This window comes from Dysidea avara, chromosome 3 (assembly GCF_963678975.1).
Source record: "Dysidea avara chromosome 3, odDysAvar1.4, whole genome shotgun sequence".
Taxonomy (NCBI): Eukaryota; Metazoa; Porifera; class Demospongiae; order Dictyoceratida; family Dysideidae; genus Dysidea; species Dysidea avara.
In genome coordinates, this window is record NC_089274.1 from 41,914,248 (window position 1) to 41,936,647 (window position 22,400).

At 38.8% G+C, this 22,400-nt stretch overlaps 1 protein-coding gene across 1 annotated transcript in view; it reads right to left on the reverse strand.

Annotated features, from left to right (window-relative positions):
• LOC136251031 (uncharacterized) overlaps positions 1 to 22,400 on the reverse strand; it is an 84,240-nt gene that overhangs the window by 34,319 nt on the left and 27,521 nt on the right. Inside the window, exon 6 of the mRNA XM_066043412.1 lies at positions 626 to 849. Coding sequence (XP_065899484.1) covers positions 626 to 849 — 224 coding nt within the window. The remainder of the gene's footprint in view (positions 1 to 625; positions 850 to 22,400) is intronic.

Here is a 22,400-nt window from a genome sequence, read left to right on the forward strand (position 1 = left end):
CAGGAGTCTACCAGACGGTCAGGATGTTTTCTCCTTGTTATTTTCATGTAATTATATCCGTAGGAATTCTAGAGAGTGACTCATTATCTCTAAGTACTCCAAGTAGAACCAAATGGATATTAATTAATTATATTAAAGCTTTACAGCACAAGTGCTGAAGGTCTGTAGGACACCTGGTCCTACAGCCTGCTCAAAGACATTAGATACAAAGACATTAGTTACATAAGGTGTGTTTGAAAAGTTGTGGGAAGGAGAAAATATCCATGACTGGACCTACCTGTATGTTGTTGTGTACCACTGCCTACTTGACTTAATTGTGATCATATAGCTGCACAAATGTGGACACTACAGCCATGGTATAGGCTCGCAGCCATGGTATAACTATTACATACTCAATTCATAATTTATATTACTCTCCAACATTTGAAGGCAATTTTTTAAAACTAGGTGCATGTGCTGCTGGCCAAAAGCAGCTGTAGGTGCTGCACACATGTATTCCTTAAACAGATGTGTGCAAATATGTGGCTGTCACAATAACAAGTTTTTTATAGCAACTGATTAATTTAACATGACTATTACACAGCTACTCTAATAACTACTATAGTCAATCACAAACATGATTTACCTTAAAGATCCCTCCATCTTAATGACAACATCAGTGCACAGTGATTTCTCCAAACTCAAGCTTGATAACATTATTTTTAAGGCATTGGAGTCAGATGGAATCAAGACCTCAGTTTTTCTCATTATAGTAACCAGGGCCATAATCACTTTGGCAATCCAAACTCTTGTGTGATCAGCAGTAACATTTCGGTGATTACTTAGGTAATCAATGGTAGACAGTATCCACTGTATGTAAACACATTGAACAATACAAAACCTAGGTGAACTGCATACGTATACACACCTGAATACATACATATAAAGCAATGCGTAGGGAAATTAATGGTAAATATTATCATATACACCATGACATCATACTTCAAAAGAGTTGTTGGTTGCATATTAGGCATATACCTACCTGGGAGCAGGTACGTAGGTACGTACATATAAGTATACAAGTACAAGGAAAATTAGGAAATTTAAGTTCGATTAGGGATGATAGCCATAAAGTGTAGGGAAACAAGGGAGGTCACCTACACCTGCAGATGTACTAGTGGACATTTAATCCCTAATTCAGTCATGGGTATAGACTAAAGTACTTTCATTTCATGATGCCCTGTTTTTTTTTTGTTTGTTTTTTTTTGTTTTCCAGCCGGCTGTGTGCGCGCCCAGTCAAGCCCTGGTTTACTGAAATAGTTTTTATAAAAACGTGAGTGTGTGTGTGTGTGTGTACCTATCTACCTATCGATCTATCTATCTATGTTTGTCCGTACGCACCCATGTGAACTAATCCTTTTAGTGGTAAAAGCAGTCAGCCTATGAAAATTAAACACTAAATGAAGCCTGCGTTAAACTTGAGCATAGGCAAGGTTTGCACTGAGGTGGTTTCTTTTAGCCGGTTTGAAATACGGGTGTAGCGACTTTCTACAAACTTCGTGAACTACCTTCCCACTGGGCTCTTCATGCATTTAACTACTAAAATACACTGTAGCAGGCCTCTTAGGCTACTAGAAAATGCGTATCTCTTCGACTCGAAAAGGGGCGTGTCCCTATATGTACGCATACGACAATGAAGAGTAGTCTTGAGGTTTTGTAGAGAGAATTTGCAGGAAAAAACAGTATCTATAAAACGATTGAGAAGATACTTCTGTGTGTAATAAATTGTTGAAAACGGTTTGTTCGAAAATCGCTCCCTTAGCAATGCATAGGAATGTAATTACAGAATTACAAAATAATTCACCAATTACAAAATCCAAAATTACAAAGCTATGCATAATTGCATTATTAATATATATTTCCAGCTATACATCTAGCACCTGGTTTTTGGAAGTAGCACAACATCAACTTGTTTTTTTTTTACAGCCAAGTTGTGTTTGCATGGAGTTTCTGCACTACGAATGCAAGGCAAATTGTTAGGAGACTGGAAAAATTATCAGTTTTCAATTCGTACAGTACATTAGAATACTTGATATCAATGTTGTAGGGTGAATGGGTTGAAGCCCTTGTAATCATGACACGTTTTATAAGGCATGACTAACCTCCTATGATTTTTAACCATGTACTGTCTGTTAAATGTACTTATAGTGCATGTCATCAATTTGTTACCACAATCTCTTTGACTTCATAATTAAAGTGCTGTTTTGTTGGAAAATGTTGCACATTTTAAATATTAGCTATTCGGAAGATATGCTACGAGTCCAGGACAACTGATGGTTTGCCACTTGCAGCAACTAAGTGGTATGCATGGGCACATATTTGCATTTCATTACACACACCATACATCCACACAAGCACTGCATTGTATTCAGAGCCCACTTGTTATTTACAAATGTGTTTCTCAGTAATGTGGGGATGTGTAGTGTCAGTCGTAGATGTCACTAGTCGTGGAAACTTTGGCACCAAGCAGCAGTCTCTTAGCTATGAATGTGCCCAGTATGTTAATGTGCAAAGGGATGATGTTGATGTAGGAGCATGTTTAAATGTCCACATTGTGTGGATGTCATACTATTTATGCCAGCTTGTTATTTTTTACAGATCAATTAATAGTAATGGTACTAACCACCATTTATGTATGTGCTAAGGAATATTTGTAGAATTTCTAATATAAACTAAAACAGCCAAACTGTGAAAAGGGGTGCGGCCTCCAAAAGAGCTAAGGTGAAAAAGATGTGAAATCAAAGGGGGCGAACAAGAAATGGCATGGCTGCAATGATGCTACAATGCCAATGATTACACTGTCATTAGAAATGATTGGCATTAACATCATTGCAGGCATAATGATTTCTTGACCACCACGTTTGATTTCACAACGTTTTTCACCATAGCTCTTTTGGGGGGCTTCACAGCTTGGCTGTTTTAGTTTAGATATCACTTCTTTTTGTAATTGTAAATTATTAGTCTCAAAACTGGCCATAATGTGGTTTTAGGGCTGACTTTTACTTGTCCTTTTTTCTCTTCTTTCTTTACTGTAGGAAGAAGAGAACAAGAGAATAATTTTAATCAAAAAAATTTTTAATCAAAACACTTTTATTGCTGTGATAAAATGTGTAATATATTATCATGAACCAAAAGGATAACTTGTAATACTCATGCAGAACTCATGCATAGCTCATCATGAACTCTATAGTGGTCTCAGGTGACTTATTGCTTGGGGTTATTAGTAGGATAGCTTAGAAAAATTATTGTTACAGGGTGGATAAAAGCACCCTTTTTGGTTATGGTGTATTTATCAATATTAGAAGGGGTGCCCACCAAACCTAATTATGTGTGGGTTGAAAACAAAATAAAATGGCCATCAAGTAGTCCCAGTATAGTACATCACAGTATATCATGCACTTGAATATGGAGTGAAATACTCTTATGTAGTTTTCCTATTTTATATTTTGCATTCAATATATGTACAGACTTGTCAAATGAATTATCAAATGGCACTGTAAGTTAACTTTTGCATGTGTGCAGTTTGTGTAGTCTTCTTAGTGGCAGTTAATACCAATGTTTAAGATGCATGTTCACAACCATGCTGTGGTCAATGCATCAACAGACAATTGTACTAGTTAATAACACACAAATTTTGGCTCAAGCTACAGTGTATTGGTAATGACTGTTAACGTTAAACCTGTAAAGAAGACTATACTCATTACAATTGCATACATGCAAAAGTTAACTTACTGTACAATTTACTGATTCATTTGACAAGTTTGTACATACTGAATGCCAAATATAATTCAATTAAAATAACTCCACATTTAAGTGTACAGTATACCGTAAATGTGCTACTTGATGGCAATTTTGTTTTCAACCCACACATAATTAGGCTTTATACCTCAATTGTACTTCTCCCTGGACAAGGAGACAAGGACAGACGCAGGCGCACGCATGCGCACTCTCTAGGAGTCCATGTTCGATTAACGTGGCATGTGAGGTGGAGTAAAAGTCTATTATCATTTACAGTAATAGCTAACTTATAAACCAGCGATGTCCTCGTGCTCTTCTTGCAGGAAAAGCCACAAGGGGAAATCTGTTCACGAGTGGAAACAAAGATTGTATTGTTTTGCAGCAGGAGAAAAGTTTGGCAGGGGTGAGAATCCTATGGGACAGGGCTATTCAACGGATACTGGCATGTCCCAGTCATGAAGACCGGAGTAAAGAATGCGTTTGCTAGTACCATCAACTTGTAAGCAGCATTTTGTATGGGGCCCTATAAATCATACATACATTAATTAATAATTATAAATCTGTTTGTATAACTATGTTTATGTGTAGCTATCTCTCTGTGTATTCACAGAGCCAACCTACATACTCTTCTACTTTTACCAGTCAATCTACTGGTCAAGTTGAACAGGTGTCTTTAAACCCTGTATATTGTAGCAGTACACCTTTCTTATGTATACTGCTATAATATTTTGTCTTCACAGGGTTTAAAGAAATCTACATTAGTGGTATCTCCCAAAGTGGTGGAGGGAAAGGTGATTCACCAAGTCTGAGTTTCCATCCTGATTTATATATGATACAGGACACCCAAGAGTCTTTAGTCACCCCTACTGTTTCCACTGCAATCATGACTGCCACAAGTGTCACCATGCTGTTGCCATCTGTTTTTACCTATAGCTTTGCAGCAGTGAAATTAGTTAGTCAGTGTGCCTGAGCATAAAACCGTGTTGGTACATGAGACACATACCTGCCTTTCTGATGGCACCTGTCAGCAAGTTGATTCTTCACAACATTTCCATGCAGGATCCAGCAATTATTTAATTGCAAAAAGCAGAGCTACATGCTATACATGTACATAGCTATTTATTTTTGTTAACAATAATGTCCCAAATGGAATGGTTGATTAAACAAATTGCTGATAACTAACCCAGTTGATTATCAGTCTATCTGTGACCTTATCATGAACCATGATAGTGGTTCATAATAGGAAAAATGTTCAAAACTCTCTAATAGAACGCCCGCCAAAAGCAGCCTTCCAGGTTTTGGATGTGTTTCAAAAACCTTCCAGACCTTCCTCTAGTGTTGTAAAGACTGACCTTGAAGTATAAAACACAAGAGAAGTGGTTTTGGGAGTTTTTTAAATTTTCCAAAACCGTCCCAACTCTCCATCTTCTTCTTCTTCTTTTTTCGTGCATCTACAGCTAGATATCAGCACTAAAAACGTATGGCGTATTTTAAAATCAGGTCTGCGTGATATTAAAATCTTTGATTTCTAAGGCAATTGTGAGATATAGAGCAAGAGTCATGGCTTTGAGACGCCATTCACCCATGAAGCCATAAAAGCAAAAGTACAGCAGTTTAAAAAATACCATTTGAAGGAACGAATGGGACTAAAACTCATCAAGATGTATTAAACTAAACATTAAACATAAATGCTACTCAACTGAAATTTGTTTCAGAACATTTTAGAGTTCTTCAACTCATGTCAGTGAAGGGGGTGTGGCCCATAGCCCGTCACTGAAACCGCATTCCGGGAACTTTCCTAAGGGCTGCTACAGCTGTTTATCAGTCAAGAATCAACATAACAAACCTCGTAAGCTATCAGAAATAGCGTAATCCTTTGAAGGTGTGTCCCCTTTTTACGTGATCAAAAATTAAGGGCAGCTCTGAGGCTTTGGGGAAAGAATTTGCGCAAGAAAACAGTATCGCCTTCCAGTATATGTATCAGGCCTTATAAGCTACCGGAAATTTAATTCAGAAGGTTGCTATTAGAGATGCAACAATATATTGATATATCGTGTATCGTATCGTTTTAAGACAATATCGCTGTATTGATACAAAGTCAAACCGTATCGATATATCGCGTATCATGATATATTGACATATCGTGGCTTGTTAACATGGCTGACAATCAAATTATTGTACATTGTGGTTAAACTAAATAGTATGTAATGCTTCTCAAAGAAAAATTTACTCACTTATTTCTCTTAAAAAAACAAAAAAAATCCATTAAAAACAACATAGACCATTGCTTAGACTACAATTTGTATCACGCAATATATCGCTGTATCGCGATACATCACAGGCAATATATCGATACGTCTACACACTGTATCGTTGCAACACTAGTTGCTATTGATGTTCAACATGGCAATGCTGCTTCTGTAATGGCAACAATTCCATCATCACAGGATTGGACAGAGTTTGTTTCTCTGCCCACCGTTTGAACGTGAAGACCTTTTCTATTTTTTTGTTGATTTATATTATCATCTTTTATATTAAACAAAAAAAAAACTTCCATCATAAAAAAAAACAGAATTCAAAAGAGGGCGTGTCTCCTTCGTACATGATCGAAAGATTGAAAGCAGTTTCCTTAAGGATCTGCATGAGAGAAGACTAAATAATAGCTACAGATAGCTACTTTTTACAGATTGGTAGGGTAATTATACAATTTCAATGCTATCAATGCCTTTACTGTTGTGGACCAAAGCATTTAACATGTTGGGTGAATACAGCCTGTTGCATGAACATGCCTTTTCAGAGTTTATAGCTATTCCATAAGACTGATCATGAGTACACACTCTACCTGTAGCTAGTAGACAGATGCTTGAGTATCATGGAGCAAGCCTTCATATACGTATTACTACAGTACTATATATTACATCAGTACTATATTACTGCATGCAGTGCACACCAGCCATAAAATTGTGTTGTCCATGTGCATGGACATGAAAATGTTTCAGAAACTAGGGGGGCAAAAAATTTATAAATTTAAACAAGTAGAATAGGGATCGAAGTTGTGATTCTGAAACAAACTGAGTGAACAAGAAGTGATAGGGATGGTGATTCACAATACTGCTTAATACATCAATACAAGCCAAGCAGCTTGATTTGTGTACATTGAATTTAAGAATCCTATTTCGGCTTTTTATTTGAAGAGTCAAAATAGGATTTACTTCTTGTTTACGCAGTTTTTTTTTCAGAATCACAGCTTCAATCCCTATTCTACTTGTTTAAATTTACAATTTTTTTCCCCCCTAGTAGGATATGTTGCATTGCAATAATTACAAAATTAGCTTAAAAATTCAAATAACTAAAGTGTCATATATGCAAAAATTAACAGGGCACATATATAGCTACAGACAAGCAAAGAAAAACTTGATCTCATGATAACTACAGAGCAATGATGATGTGTTGTATGACTTGTATCCTGTATAATTACTTACACACATTTGACATATTAAAACATGTACTACATAGGTGAATTACACTTGTTTATGTGATAGTATTTTGGCAATGTTATTTATCGTGAGGTTTGGTGGCTATTTCTACACTTTGCTGTGTGACATGACTGTTGGAGTCTTGCTCAGGCTACCAGATGGAATACATTAATATGTTGTTTGATGCAATAAACACATACTTAAAGTGTGACTCTAATAATTTTGTTAATCTGTAGAATGCATTGAGTGGCTACCAACCTCGGAGAGGGATGGTACCAGTATTGTGGACAGTATAGTGCTTCCTGTAAACATAAGGTATATTTCTTTGTGTGATTTTCATGTCCCCATTTGTGATTGTTAGTTTGTACATAAGAAAGCCATTGCTAAATATAGGCCATTGCTGAAATGTCATTGGCAGTACTTACATACATGATGTGCAAACTCTAGCTTCATAGCTACTAGCTGTCACTTGCTATATACCTGCATGACATTGCACTGCAGATCATTCATTGTCCATACTATTATAGGTAGAGCAAGGCAACCTGAGTAGTACTGGGACATTTATTGAGGTAAATAAATATGTAAGTAGCTCAGCAGACACGTATTGATAATGCATAGCAAATTGTGCCATGGTGGAAATCATCTGTTGTTAGCGTCACCATCATTAACACTGTGACTACCTCAACTCTAACTACTGTCACTGTTGTCAGTACAGGTACTTACTCCAGCCACTCTGCATCACTAGTCACTACTGATGCCCTCTCCACTGTGATTGTAATGCTTGCATATAGAAGCATACGTATATTTTATGTTACTAATATATAGCCCTGTCATACCCACATGTCACTTACACAATGTGAATTGGCTAACCAGCAATGTCCAGTACAGATTGGCTTGTCATTGAGTGCACTAATCATGAAGAATTTTATGCAGACTTCTGTTTCTGTCTCCATATCTTTTGCTCGTGTCTCTCAATCTTTTGGTACCACGCAGTTATCCATGGTCTACTCACCTCATCACCATGGTAGCGGTAGTTCCCCGAAGTCCCCACCACAATGGAGGTACATATTATGGAAATGCTATAACCATATATGCAAGAGTGCTATTCATTGCAGATGACATCAGCATTGAAAGCTTCCCAACCTGCAACAGCCGGTCATAATTGTGGTCCTAAGCTTAAGACCCTGCTTTTACAGTAACTGGATTTGCAAGAAACTGACAATATGTTCTCTTCCATATTGAATGTGTAGAAAGAGATGGACTATCTCCCAGACAGTTGGAGATTCAAGGATGAAAAGAATCCAGCTCTGGAAACAACTTCTAAACTGAAGATATCCGGAACTGACCAGCAGTGGATTGGGGAGACTTTGTTTGTAGGGAAGAATAAGATCAAAGATGATGCTGAATCTATACTGTGGTGGCGGCATCCGCTATCTCCCAAATTCAGTATAAACCAGAAGCCACAACCTGACACTTACGTTACCCACAGGCTATTTCTGTGGATGCCTGTCAGGAACTGGAAGGTGGTATTCAAGCATCCAGTTTGTAACATTGGGACATTAGTGTAAGAAAGCATTTAAACAGAATCAACAGAATGTATTAGTAATTGTGTTGTTATACACTACAGAATGAAGGATCTTTACAAGAAGACTTTGTGGAGGGTTGTAGACTTCAGCAATAATTACTTTATGGCCACTGAAGAACTCAAGTGCAACAATAATTACTGCAAGAAGTAATACCAGAGCTGGGATGAATGGTAAATTGCTCCTGGATTGATTCGTTGATAGCTAAGTGTTCATTTTTTTCTTGAAGTTTGATCCATCACCTGGCAACAGAAAGAGGAACACAGTTTCCTGCCATCCTAACTAAAAAGCGAGCATGTGCCATTCCTGTGGTGATTCTTTGAGGAGTCGGACTCTGGGTAACAGCCCCACAGCACTTCGAGATAGAATATTAGAGCAACACACTGAGGAATGGACAAATTGTCAGTTCAAGTAATATGGTGACTGCAAGCTATACAGGTATTGCCACATGCACACCTAGTACATGTAATGCTTTTCAATCTTACTATAGTGAGGGTTTAGCTAATCGGATGACTGGAACACAAACTCCTCTTATGTTTGATCAGCCTCTACGAATCGAAACAGTTGGAAGTGCTAGGTATATATGTGAGAGGTTCAAGTAAAATCCAAATTTTATTTCTTTAAAACAAATCTGAAAAAAATGCAGATTAAAATTTAGCATTATGATGTCATCATTATGACTTCACCATGCACAAAAGTTATCAAAAAAAGTTATTATGTTGATACGACATTCCTCACAGACTAAATTATATAATTGTATAATACGGCAATAATACTTGGATTTTACTTGAACCACTCACATATACTCTACAAATACTGGCAAAGTTTCATATAGCATTTACATATGTCATGGCTACCCAGCTGGTTTCTGAAGGTGTATGCCAAAGACATCCTCAGGCGACTACCTCAAATTCTTACTACCTGCACTTCAGTCTTAGGAAATGTCTTGAAGATAGATTCTACTAAGAAGGTGTGCAGGAAATTACAAGGAAAGTCTGCTGGTACAGCATCTTGGTGTACTAATGTGGGGAATGAAAATGGGGAAGTGCTAAAATCAGTCTTAACTGAATCAGAGGGGCTGGAGGGCCTTCAACCAATGGCCTTCAACCAATGGCCTTAGGATTAATTCAAAGGATATTTAATTGGCCAAATAACCTCTTACAATGTGCTATATTGCTTTCAGGTATGAAAAGGCTGGACAGGATTCCCTAGTTCTATTACACACCAACACCGACTGCTGCAGTCCTGGTGGAACAGCTCGGTGTGCACAACTCTTTAAGGAATGGAGTAGATTGCAAGTATGTATATACTTTTATGCTGCAAGGATTTTAAATTGCGACATGTGCAGGTAAGGCTAGACACATGGCACTTCATGAGAAGACTCGGCCATGGATGCACCTCTGAATCCCATCCCCTCTATGGGAAGTTTATGGCTCATCTCTCAGAGAGAATCTTTGAGTGGGATGCAGAAGATTACCAGTAAATGTGCAGTTACTTGTTGTGCTTTAATATTAAACTGCGGTGTTTCAGTAATCTGTGTGATGCCAAGAGGCAGTGTTTGCAGCAGCAGGGGGTGATGGAGCCTTCCATGGATGCCATAGAGAAGGCCATCAACAAGAATGAACTAGCTAGGCATTGTAAGAGGAAGACAAGAGGAGCTGAGTTGACTGTACAGCTCATTGAAGAACTGTTGTTAGAGATGGGAATTTCCACCGACTCCCTTGGTACACCTGTATTCAATGACCGGATTCTCACCTGTCCATCTGGGAAGAAACAAAGCATGTACCATGCATTCAAGATCCCCCAGATGTCTCTGTACACAATCACAGGTCATATAAAAAAGGTATATGGAGTTGCCAGTGTATCGGTGTGCACGTGGTACCACATCTTTAGAGTCGTTCATCTTCATCTGGCAAGGTTATGACTACACATGTGTAACTGGCACTGATTGCATGTTCTCTTATATTGTTGGGTTCATTCCAGGCACTTCAGCTAGCATTGTGCATTTTCAGACATAGAGACTTTTGAGATGGAACCAGGCACGGGCACTCGCAATGGCACAGCAGCAGAGCAAGGATTATCGTACCTTCACCCTTGAGCTTGTCTGCAAGGTAAGTTTTATTGCGATACTACATACACAAGCTATCATATATATGCCAGGTCAACCAGTTCAGCATGTCCTTTCATGGCTACAAATTGTTTCCACACCACCATGCACCACCTGCCATCATGACAGAGAGTACTTTGAGGTGGAATATCTGCTTTGCCATTCTGGAGAGAAACTACCATCAATTGAGGAAGTTGAGGAGAAGGATAATGATGATGATGATGATGATGATGAAGTCCAAGATTCCTCAATGGATGAAGGCTTCATTGATTCAAGTGTAGATACAGTGTGTATGTCACCACTTGAAGAGCAAGATTTGATGATTAGTGTGGAAACTCTGGGAGATGAAGATGAGCCAGGTGAAAAGGACACAGACAAACAACATGAGGAAGAGGTGAGTTCAGTGCTATTTGTAAGAAACTGTGTATAAACTGAGAGAAATTAAGTAGGAAGTAGAAGCCACCAGAAGTTCTGAAGTCAATGCTTCTATTTATACTGCAGATCCCAAAGGAATCCTTGGCTGGGACAAGGTTGGGCAGCTAGCTGAGGTGCTGGTAAGATCGGCTGGAATAGCAGTATCCTCTGATGAAGTGGCCCTTATCAAGGCCTTGTACAATGCTCTGGACAGCTTTGATAAAAGATTGATGCTATCCTCAGAAGCTTACTCCAACCTAGAGAACGATTCTGTAGGTACAGGAAAGCTGAGCATTCACACTCAGAGCTTATGGCCAGGTGCATATTTTATGCATTGAAATTTCTTTCTAAGTGTGTAACACACAGATCCTTTCTCTCTGGATATTCAGTACCTCTCAGTCCTGGTGACAGTCGAATTGTTGAGGGAATTTTCATTCTTCTAACTAATTGCTACCTCAAGGAAGGAAAAACCTCTAGTACAGGTGGGATGACAGAGTAATGGTCATCACAAACAAAATTATGCGTTACTACTTTAGGTGGACAGAAATGAGCTTACTTATCCAGGTGGCAGTTAATACTAAAGGATTATAATGCTCTTTACTCTTGATTGTACTATTCTCAGAGGAAACAAACTTGGCTCTCTATCCAGTTAACCTAACATCATTGGTAATTATTCTGTATTGTCAGAAGCTTATTATTTTGAATGCTCTAGCGAAACTGGGACAAACACAGAAGAAGGAGTTTTGAGGCTTCATTTGGTATGCAGGGAATGATTAGTCACCAGCCATCACACCATGGAGCCTCTGACATACAGCCAGCACGGCAGCTTCCTGAAATTCCTCTTACTCCTCCAGGACCAGCTCACCAATTTCCTGAGCCAGAGGACTGTTCTGGGAAAGCAAGAGGAAGAGTTACAGCAAACACAAGTAGATGTGTGGGACCACAAGTTGTTGTGACTATGGGATCAGACATTAGTATACAAATACGTCCTTTACTAACTACTAGTAGCAGTATATTAACACCTTATAAAGGGATTGGATGAAACAACAATAATGTGTGGAGATGTGTGGAGTAGAAATAGGAGTGGAAGCAGGTGTTTTTTGCATGTCTATAGACAATTAGATAATTGGTCTGTAGAAGGAATGTCCAGCACCACTACATTTCAGCAGCAACGAAGAAAACTGCAGGAAGAGAACACCGGTAGCTCACAACTTCCTCCTCCTAAGAAGAAATCATATACTTGTAAAAAGTGTGGCAAGCCAATGAATTGTAAGTAATATAGTATTACATCATTACACATACTAGGGGTATTTAATTTTGTAGTGGAGAATGGACACATGCAATACTATGGCATTAACTACTGCCCCGATGAGCCAGGACAAGTATCATTGCAGACCTGGATGGCAGCAAGAAGGGAGGAACAACAGCGGGCCTTGCAACAGTCCCAACAGTTGCAGCAGCAACCACACCAATCACTGCCGGCCACCACAAATTAGGGCTGAGCGATACTACCGTTTTAGCGATATATCGCGATATTTTGAAAGTATCGATATCGCGATATTTTGTTATTAACTATCGTGATACCATGCCTGTACATTACTGTCATTCAAAATCCATTTGTTATGCAGTACTAGGCTAAGAATCCTTGGAAATGATAAAGTCCACCCATCTGGTTTCCCCTGCAGAGAGGTGTGAACACCATAACAACCTCAAAGCATGGGTTACAATAACTGTTACTGTAAACAAGGATGATAGTGGCTAGTTTGCTATCACCTATAAGGACTTCCTGCAGGAATGCTGAGCAATATGCTATGTAGCACCAGCTATGATTGACTTATTTGTAAGTATCGTGAACTATTCAGTATCGTGAATAGTGGCTTTAGTATCGTTCGTGATACTAAAATGGCAGTATCGCTCAGCCCTACCACAAATACACCAATTATCACCATCAGAGCCGTGCCAACCTACACCACCATTCCTCCAACCAAGGCCATCAACACTGCAAGTTTTAAGGCCTAGGCAACCATCTTTCCAGCCCAGGCTGCCAACTGTACATGTTCAAGTGTTGAGGTCTGAATTGCCATCTTTTCAACTAAGGCCACCAAAAACACAAATACTGCATCCTGTGCCGAAGTCATTACAAACAAGGCTACCAGCAATACATGTCCAGTTGCTGCAGCCTGAGGTTAGCTGATATCATGAACCACGATAGTGGGTTCACAATAGGGATCACCCATGTTTTTTGCAAAAATCCTAATAGAACGCACACATAAAAACCACCTTGAAAAGCATCCTTCACCTCAAAACAACCCTCTAGTGGTTCTTTGCAATGAGTATTGGTCCACTAGTAAGTATCAAGTGAAAAGGAAACAGTATGTGTATTTCAGAAAATACTGAAATTTGCCATTTTGTTCATCATACAGTACAATAGTACTGTATAGTAAGGGCAACAAAGGTGTGGGCGTGGTCCACGGAAATAAATCAACCCAAATCATCTTCGCAAATCCTTCACGGCCACTTGACAGTATTGGTCAGGTATAATCAAGCCCAAACATGTCTTCAAAACGACCTGAAGCATTTTCGACTAGGTGCTACGAAATGTTTTAAGAAAAATTATTTTTGCAAATTTTCTACTGCCTCATTGCCTGCCTGATGTGTTCAGCCAAGCGTAGAGGAAAATTGGCTACAGCTACAGCCTTACGTCTTTCACAAAAATGCTTAGAATTTCATGGAGATGAAACCTTTAGTATTTTAAATATCCTACAATGTATGCACTATTGTCTTACTGATTTTCCTTTGATCCTACTTTATCGTGGCCATCGCTCATCAGTAGGGCTTCCATAATCATACCGGTACATTACGCAGTAATATATTGGAATACACGTGTTATCGCACCAAACTTTTAGAATATGCTTGTGATTTTGACGTTTGGTTTATACGGGACCTATCATACGTCGTCAACAAAATACACGAGTAAGACATCTTGTTTAGTATTAGTGTTTGTTGTTAGCAAAGTTAAGCAGATAGGTTTAACTGCTTGCATTTCTAAATGCATTTCTTTGCGACTAACATATTCTTCGCTATTACAGTATTAGCCTTGCTAAACCCGGTTGTTACATATATGTGTGTGAAAAAATACAATTGAAGGGTTTTATTGTCATTATTGCTTTGTGTGTTTTTTCTGAGGTAATATTCGGAGTGATAAAGCCAGCGGCATGGAGGAATAGAAGGAAAAGTAAAATTAAGGCCTATTATGAAGCCCACAAAGATGACATATTCTTAAATAAAAGGAAAATTACAGCAGTGAAGACAGATCACAGCGCCATCTTGATGAATATTACAAACATGTGACAGGTTCACGTATGAAATCCGCTGAAAGCACCAAAGCATCATATGACAAAGATGTGGAGAAATCTCGTAAAAATACAGCTGACCATTCTAGAGCATGCTACTATAAACATTTGGAAAAATCCCGGGAAGACACAGCTGAATGCTCTAAAATGTGGACGTGTTACTACACGTCATAGCATAGCCCTGCTTCTTTCTTGAGCCATGCCCACTTATGTAAATTACTGTCTGTAGACATGTAGTAGCCACGCCCATTCATCAGTCTGTAGGTATGCACGAATCCACGTACATTGTTGTCTGCAGGCTTTTGTAGAGCCATGCCCACTGATCAGTTGTTATTTTATGAGTCATAATCTAGTACAATAGTGCTGTGATTAACTCTTAAAATATTGCGATTGGTTTTGTGAAAAGCAGGCTATTTAGTGGTCATGAGCTTGCAAAAAACTTCACAAACAAGTATAAGAAAAAATTAAATTAGAGTAGGGACAGTGTATAGTGCTGCAATAAAAGTACTGAAACAAGCTGGATCAGAGTAGTACATAATGTCCAAATACTGTAAAACAATAAGAAGTGAATATCCCTACTGTGCATTGAGTGTAGCACAGTAGGGATATTCACTTCTTATTGTTTTACAGTTTTTGGACATTACGTACTACTCTGATCCAGATTGTTTCAGTACTTTTTATTGCAGCACTATACACTGTCCCTACTCTAATTTAAAATTCCTAATTTTTTCTTATACTTGTATTAATACTAGGACCGCGTCACACACAACCAAGTACATACACCAACGTGACAGCCCCCTGGTGAGGCTATTAGGTGGTGAAGGCACGATCCCCAAATCAACTCAATATGTCACAGTAGTGACAGATACAACACAATAGTGGCATCGTAACTAAAGGTCACCAGTAGCTAAGTGCCAGTACTCATTGCTGTGGTAATGGCACAGTGATATGTACACAGTATATGACACAGTATATGTATACAAAACATACAGGAGAGAACTATACATTATTGCAGTATTGTATGCAGCAATACATTATAGGCAACATCAACAGATAAAAAACTATTAGCCAATATACAGCACAGTGTCAACATCAACTAAGGTTCATCAGTGGTGTAGCAATGGCACAGTGATGGGTGACACACTATAATTATGCATACACAACTTGCAGGAGATAGCTACACAATACTGTAGGAGTATGCAAGCCAGATGAACCAGACAAAGGAAGACAGCCAAGCCAGCCAGAGCCTACAGTAGTAGCCAAGTCAGGTGAAGGCAAAAAAGATTAAGCATGTATTGAATTGCCTGACACCAACACAAAGGTAGTTCGCCATGCCAGCTACACAAGACAAGATTGTTTACTTGTATTTTATATGTAACTGTATTGTAAAGAGTGTGGCATGTGTTTTAATGTTTTCTTGTATTGTTTAATTACATATTTTATGTGAATGAATCCACTGGCAGCTGGCATGGAGAAACATAAAAACTTACTTGTAATCTTCTTGTTTACGTGTAAAGTGGCCTCTGGCTCTCCTGCAGTCACTCCATGGACATTCGCTAATCTTCTCCTTCGCGCAATCTGTAATTAAGCAAGGGTGTGGTATTGGGCGTTATATAGAATCTAATCAAAAACAGCCAAGCTGTAAAAAAAGGTGCGGCCCCCAAAAAGGCCATGGTGAAAAAAGATGTGAAATCCAAGGTGGCGGCCAAGAAATGGCTGTGATGGTAGGTTAATGGTTACATTTTAATAACGACAATTCAGGTGAATTTGGTGCCAAGACCAAGCGGCACATAATTCACCTGAATTGTCGTTATTAAAATGTAACCATTAACCTACCATCACAGCCATTTCTTGGCCGCCACCTTGGATTTCACATCTTTTTTCACCATGGCATTTTTGGGGGCCGCACCTTTTTTTACAGCTTGGCTGTTTTGGATTAGATATCACTTCTTTTTGTATTTGTATACTGCAAAGCCGGCCTATGGCTGGCTTTGGGGCTTTTTTAACCCATGTGTTTTTTTCTTTACCACAGGAAGAAGAAAAGAACTTAAAGAAGATTTTTAATGCTTCAATTGTTTTTGATTTTATTAGTAATTATACAAATTATATACATATGTTTATTACATGCCCATTATTCCCCACAGGATATTTTTTTGCAGTTGATCTCTCTACTGGGTGACTTGAAATGTAGCTGAACTATATACAGGATGGTTTCTTTGTAGCTGAACTCTCTACAAGGTGACCTCTTCTAGCTGGTCTCTCTACAGGGTGATTTGTTTCTAGCTGAACTCTCTACAGGTGATTTGTTTGCAGCTAAACTCTCTACATGGTGGTTTGTTTGTAGCAGAACTCTCTACATGATGGTTTCTTTGTAGCTGAACTCTCCATAAGGTGACTTCGTCTAGCTGAACTCTCTACAGGGTGATTTTTTTGTAGCTGAACTCTCTACAGGATGATTTGTTTGCAGCTGAACTCTCTACATGATGGTTCCTTTGTAGCTGAACTCTCTACAAGGTGACTTTGTCCAGCTGATCTCTCTACGGGGTGATTTGTTTCTAGCTGAACTCTCTGCAGGTGATTTGTTTGCAGCTGAACTCTCTACATGATGGTTCCTTTGTAGCTGAACTCTCTACAAGGTGACTTTGTCCAGCTGATCTCTCTACGGGGTGATTTGTTTCTAGCTGAACTCTCTGCAGGTGATTTGTTTGCAGCTAAACTCTCTACATGGTGGTTTCTTTGTAGCTGAACTCCCTACATGATGGTTTCTTTGTAGCTGAACTCTCTACAAGGTAACTTCTTCTCTACAGGGTGATTTGTTGTAGTTGAATTCTCTACAAGGTGGTTTGTTTGAGGCTGAACTCTCTACATGGCGGTTTCTTTGTAGCTGAACTCTCTACAGAGTGATTTGTTTGCAGCTGAACTCTCTACATAATGGTTTCTTTGTAACTGAACACTCTACAAGGTGACTTCTTCTAGCTGATCTTTCTACAGGGTGAATTGTTGTAGCTGAACTATCTACAAGGTAAATTCTTCTAGCTGATCTCTCTACAGGGTGATTTGTTTGTAACTGAACTCTCTGCATGATGGTTTCTTTGTAGCTGAACTCTCTACAAGGTGACTTCTTCTAGCTGATCCCTCTACAGGGGGATTTACTTGTAGCTGAACTCTCTACAAGTGATTTATTTGCAGCTGAACTCTTTATGTGGTGGTTTCTTTGTAGCTGAACTCTCTACAAGGTGACCTCTTCTAGCTGATCTCTCTACAGGGTGATTTGTTTCTAGCTGAACTCTCTACAGGTGATTTTTTGCAGCTAAACACTCTACATGGTGGTTTCTTTGTAGCTGAACTCTGTACATGATGGTTTCTTTGTAGCTGAACTCTTTACAAGGTGACTTCTTCTAGCTGAACTCTCTATGGGGTAATTTCTTTGTAGCTGAACTCTCTATATGATGGTTTCTTTGTAACTGAACTCTCTACAAGGTAACTTCTTCTAGCTGATCTTTCTACTGGGTGATTTGTTTGCAGCTGAAATCTCTACATGGTGGTTTCTTTGTTGCTGAACTCTCTACAAGGTGAATTCTTCTACCTGATCTCTCTACAGGGTAATTTGTTTCTAACTGAACTCTGTACAAGTGCGTTTTTGTGGGTGATCTCACTGCAGGTTGATTTGTTTGCAGCTGAACTCACTAAAGGGTGATTTTGCTTGTAGCTGAACTCCTTGCATTGTGTCTAGTTTCTAGCTGATCTCTCTACAGGGTGATTTGTTTGTAGCTGATCTCTCTACAAGTTGATTTGTGTGTAGCTGATCTCTCTGCAGGTTGATTAATTTGTAGCCGATCTCTCTACAAGGTAATTTGTTTGTAACTGAACTGTCTATAAGGTGATTTATTTGTAGCTGATCTCTCTGCAGGTTGATTTGTTTTAGCTGAACTCTCTACAGGGTGATTTACTTGTAGCTGAACCCCTCACATTGTGTGTAGTTTCTAGCTGATCTCTCTACAGGGTGATTTGTGTGTGGCTGATCTTTCTACAGGTTGATTTGTTTGTAGCCGATCTCTCTACAAGGTAATTTGTTTGTAGCTTAACTCTGTACAAGGTGCTTTTTTGTAGGTGATCTCACTGCAGGTTGATTGTTTTGTAGCTGAACTCACTAAAGGGTGATTTGCTTGTAGCTGAACTCCTTACATTGTGTCTAGTTTCTAGCTGATCTCTCTACAGGGTGATTTGTTTGTAGCTAATCTCTCTACAAGTTGATTTGAGTGTAGCTGATCTCTCTGCAGGTTGATTAATTTGTAGCCGATCTCTCTACAAGGTAATTTCTTTATAGCTGAACTCTCTATAAGGTGATTCGTTTGCAGCTGAACTCTCTACATGGTGGTTTCTTTGTTGCTGAACTCTCTACAGGGTGTTTTGCTTGTAGCTGAACTCTCTACAGGGTGATTTGTTTCTAGCTGATCTCTCTACAGGGTGATTCTTGTAGCTGACCTCTCTTCAGGGTGATTTTTTTCTAGCTGATTGCTCTACAGGTTGATTTGTTTGTAGATGAACTCTCTACAGGGTAATTTGCTTGTAGCTGAACTCCTTACTTTGTGTCTAGTTTGTAGCTGACCTCTCTACAGGGTGATTTGTTTGTAGCTGATCTCTATACAAGTTGATTTGTGTGTAGCTGATCTCTCTGCAGGGTGATTTGTTTGTAGTCGATCTCTCTACAAGGTAATTTGTTTGTAGCTGAGCTATCTATATGGTGATTTGTATGTAGCTGATCTCTCTGCAGATTGATTTGTTTTAGCTGAACTCTCTACAGGATGATTTGTTTCTAGCTTATCTCTCTACAGGTTGATTTGTGTGTAACTGATCTCTCTACAAGCTGATTTGTTTGTAGCTGATCACTCTGCAGGTTGATTTGTTTCTAGATGATCTCTCTACAGGTTGATTTGTTTGTAGCTGAGCTCTCTGCAAAGTGTTTTGTTTGTAGTTGATCTCTCTACAAGGTGATTTTTTGTAACTGACCTCTCTTCAGGGTGATTTGTTTCTAGCTGATATCTCTACAGGGTGATTTTTTGTAGCTGACCTCTCTTCAGGGTGATTTGTTTCTAGCTGATTGCTCTACAGGTTGGTTTGTTTGTAGCTGATCTCTCTACAGGGTGATTTGTTTGTAGCTGATCTCTATACAAGTTGAATTGTGTGTAGCTGATCTCTCTGCAGGTTGATTTGTTTGTAGCCGATCTCTCTACAAGGTAATTTGTTTGTAGCTGAACTATCTAAAAGGTGATTTGTTTGTAGCTGATCTCTCTGCAGGTTGATTTGTTTTAGCTGAACTCTCTACAGGGTGATTTATTTGTAGCTGAACTCCTTACATTGTGTGTAGTTTGTAGCTGATGTCTCTACAGGGTGATTTTTTGTAGCTGAACTCTCTACAGGGTGATTGCTTGTAGCTGAACTCCTTACATTGTGTCTAGTTTCTAGCTGATGTCTCTACAGGGTGATTTTTTGTAGCTGAACTCTCTACAGGGTGATTTGTTTCTAGCTTATCTCTCTACAGGTAGATTTGTTCATTGCTGATCGCTCTAAAGGTTGATTTGTTGCAGCTGAACACCCTGCAAAGTGTTTTGTTTGTAGCTGATCACTCTAAAGGGTAATTTGTTTGTAGCTGAACTCTCTCCACAGTGACTTGTGTGTAGCTGAATTCTGTGTAACTGAATTCTCTAGAGAGTGACTTAATTGTAGCTGAATTCTCTACACAGTGCATGACTTGTTTATAGCTGAACTTTCTTCAGTGTGACTTGTAATGTTCTGAATCTCTATAGTGATATATTTGCATAACTCTCCACATGGTGACTGTCTTCTTGCTGAACTGTCTATAAGATTAACTGTTTGCAGCTGAACTCCCTACAGAATAACTTTTGATGTAATAAAATTCTATAATGGAATAAATAAATTAGCCGAATGCTCTATTAGGGTGACTGTTCTATTAGAGTATCTCGATCTCGCATTTGCTACACGGAGTTGGCTTTCGAATCATAACTCAGTGGTTTGTAATCCGATTCTTCTGTACTACTGCAAGGACTTTCTATGAAGATTATTCCAGCTATACACCGATTTTCAGCTCATTGCTCTAAGCGGTTTGCCTAGTAGGCGTGAAAACTAATACTTTTTTATTCATAAAAATCGATCGCGTAATTGTGACACAGGTTGGGTTTTGTGTCATATCTCCGTGGTCTTTATCTCGATTCCTTTCAAACCACCAAAAGGCACTCCTACGATGGTTACTCCATCTACATAGCAATTTTCAACTCATTCCATGAAGCGGTTTACCCTGTAGGCGTGACAACAAATCGATCTTGTTTTACGCGAATAATCGGTCATAACTCCTGAACCATTCATCGGATTTGTACCAAATTTGATGCTATGATTCGCCTTTGGACTCCCTTTCTGTGTGCCAAATTTCAAGGCGATCGGAGTACGCGTTTGCTTGTTATAGCAATTTTTGCAAGTGTGCGAAAAGACGAAGAAGATGAAGAAGAAAAAAAAAACGAAGAAAAAAAAACGAAACTTTGGCAGCTCGTATCTCGGAAATGGCTGGAGCGATTTCCTTCAAATTTGGAATGTAGACTCCCTTGGCTGGCGGGCAACTGTGTAGCAAATTTGGTTCCAATCAGATAAGTGATCACCGAGATACAAATGTGTGAAAATGACGTTTTCGTTCTTCCTGTCAATATACTCACGGGTGTGGCGCGCCAGCTTCTTGGGCCGCACGACACACTACCGTGTGTCTTGATTACACATATGGTCAAGTCATCAGCACGAACAGGTGTACTTATTATACGGATGTGCCTTCATTCACAGGCAAATCTATCCCCACTTAGTTCATGTCTCTAGGCCTCATAGTTTTCTCAAACATTATTTATTTATTCATTCATTATTAATGACATAATTTTAACCGTATTTCATATTATCTTTAGTACTTGGTTGTATAATTATTCATAACGTTATTATTCTTTCATAGGCATAGCGAAATTTACAAGGAGAATCCTGGGATAAAAAGTAGCAAGGCTTGCTGAATGGATCATTGTGCGTGTCCATAAACTATTTTAGAATTCGTCAACAACCCAAGCTGGGCTGTTTCTTCTTGCCAAAATGCCATTATGCACGAGAAGCCATACAAGATCGCACTCAGAGTTAGGTTTTCTGGTGTGCACTGCTTGTTACTAATAGAATCTGTCCTTGTTAAACTCCAGGAAGCTTAATCGGTACTGAAAATTTTGTTGCAAGGTGGTTTTTTCATTATATGTGGGCGGGTAACCAAGATTAAATACTCTAATAGAGCAGTCACATAAATACTCTAATAATGCAGTCAAGTGCACAACAGCAATCCTTGCACTGAATTTGATAGCTATTAAAGGCACTAGTAATGTAAATTCTAGCGCATATTAGGAGACTCTCAGTCTGTTTGCACATTGCAATTTGATCACTTTCATGTGTGTTCTAATTGTGGCATGTACTTCGCAGTTTCTCAACTGCATATCTCACTACTGTGAGTCTTGATATCATCAGTTATATCCCTTGTTTCACTTTTTTTTCTTTGCTTAGATCCCTACTTCAATTACATGTAAAAGTGCTGCATTCACAAGGTAAGCTGTTAACTAGTTAATGTCATGCATATGTTTTGTACTGTATACGTATGTACATA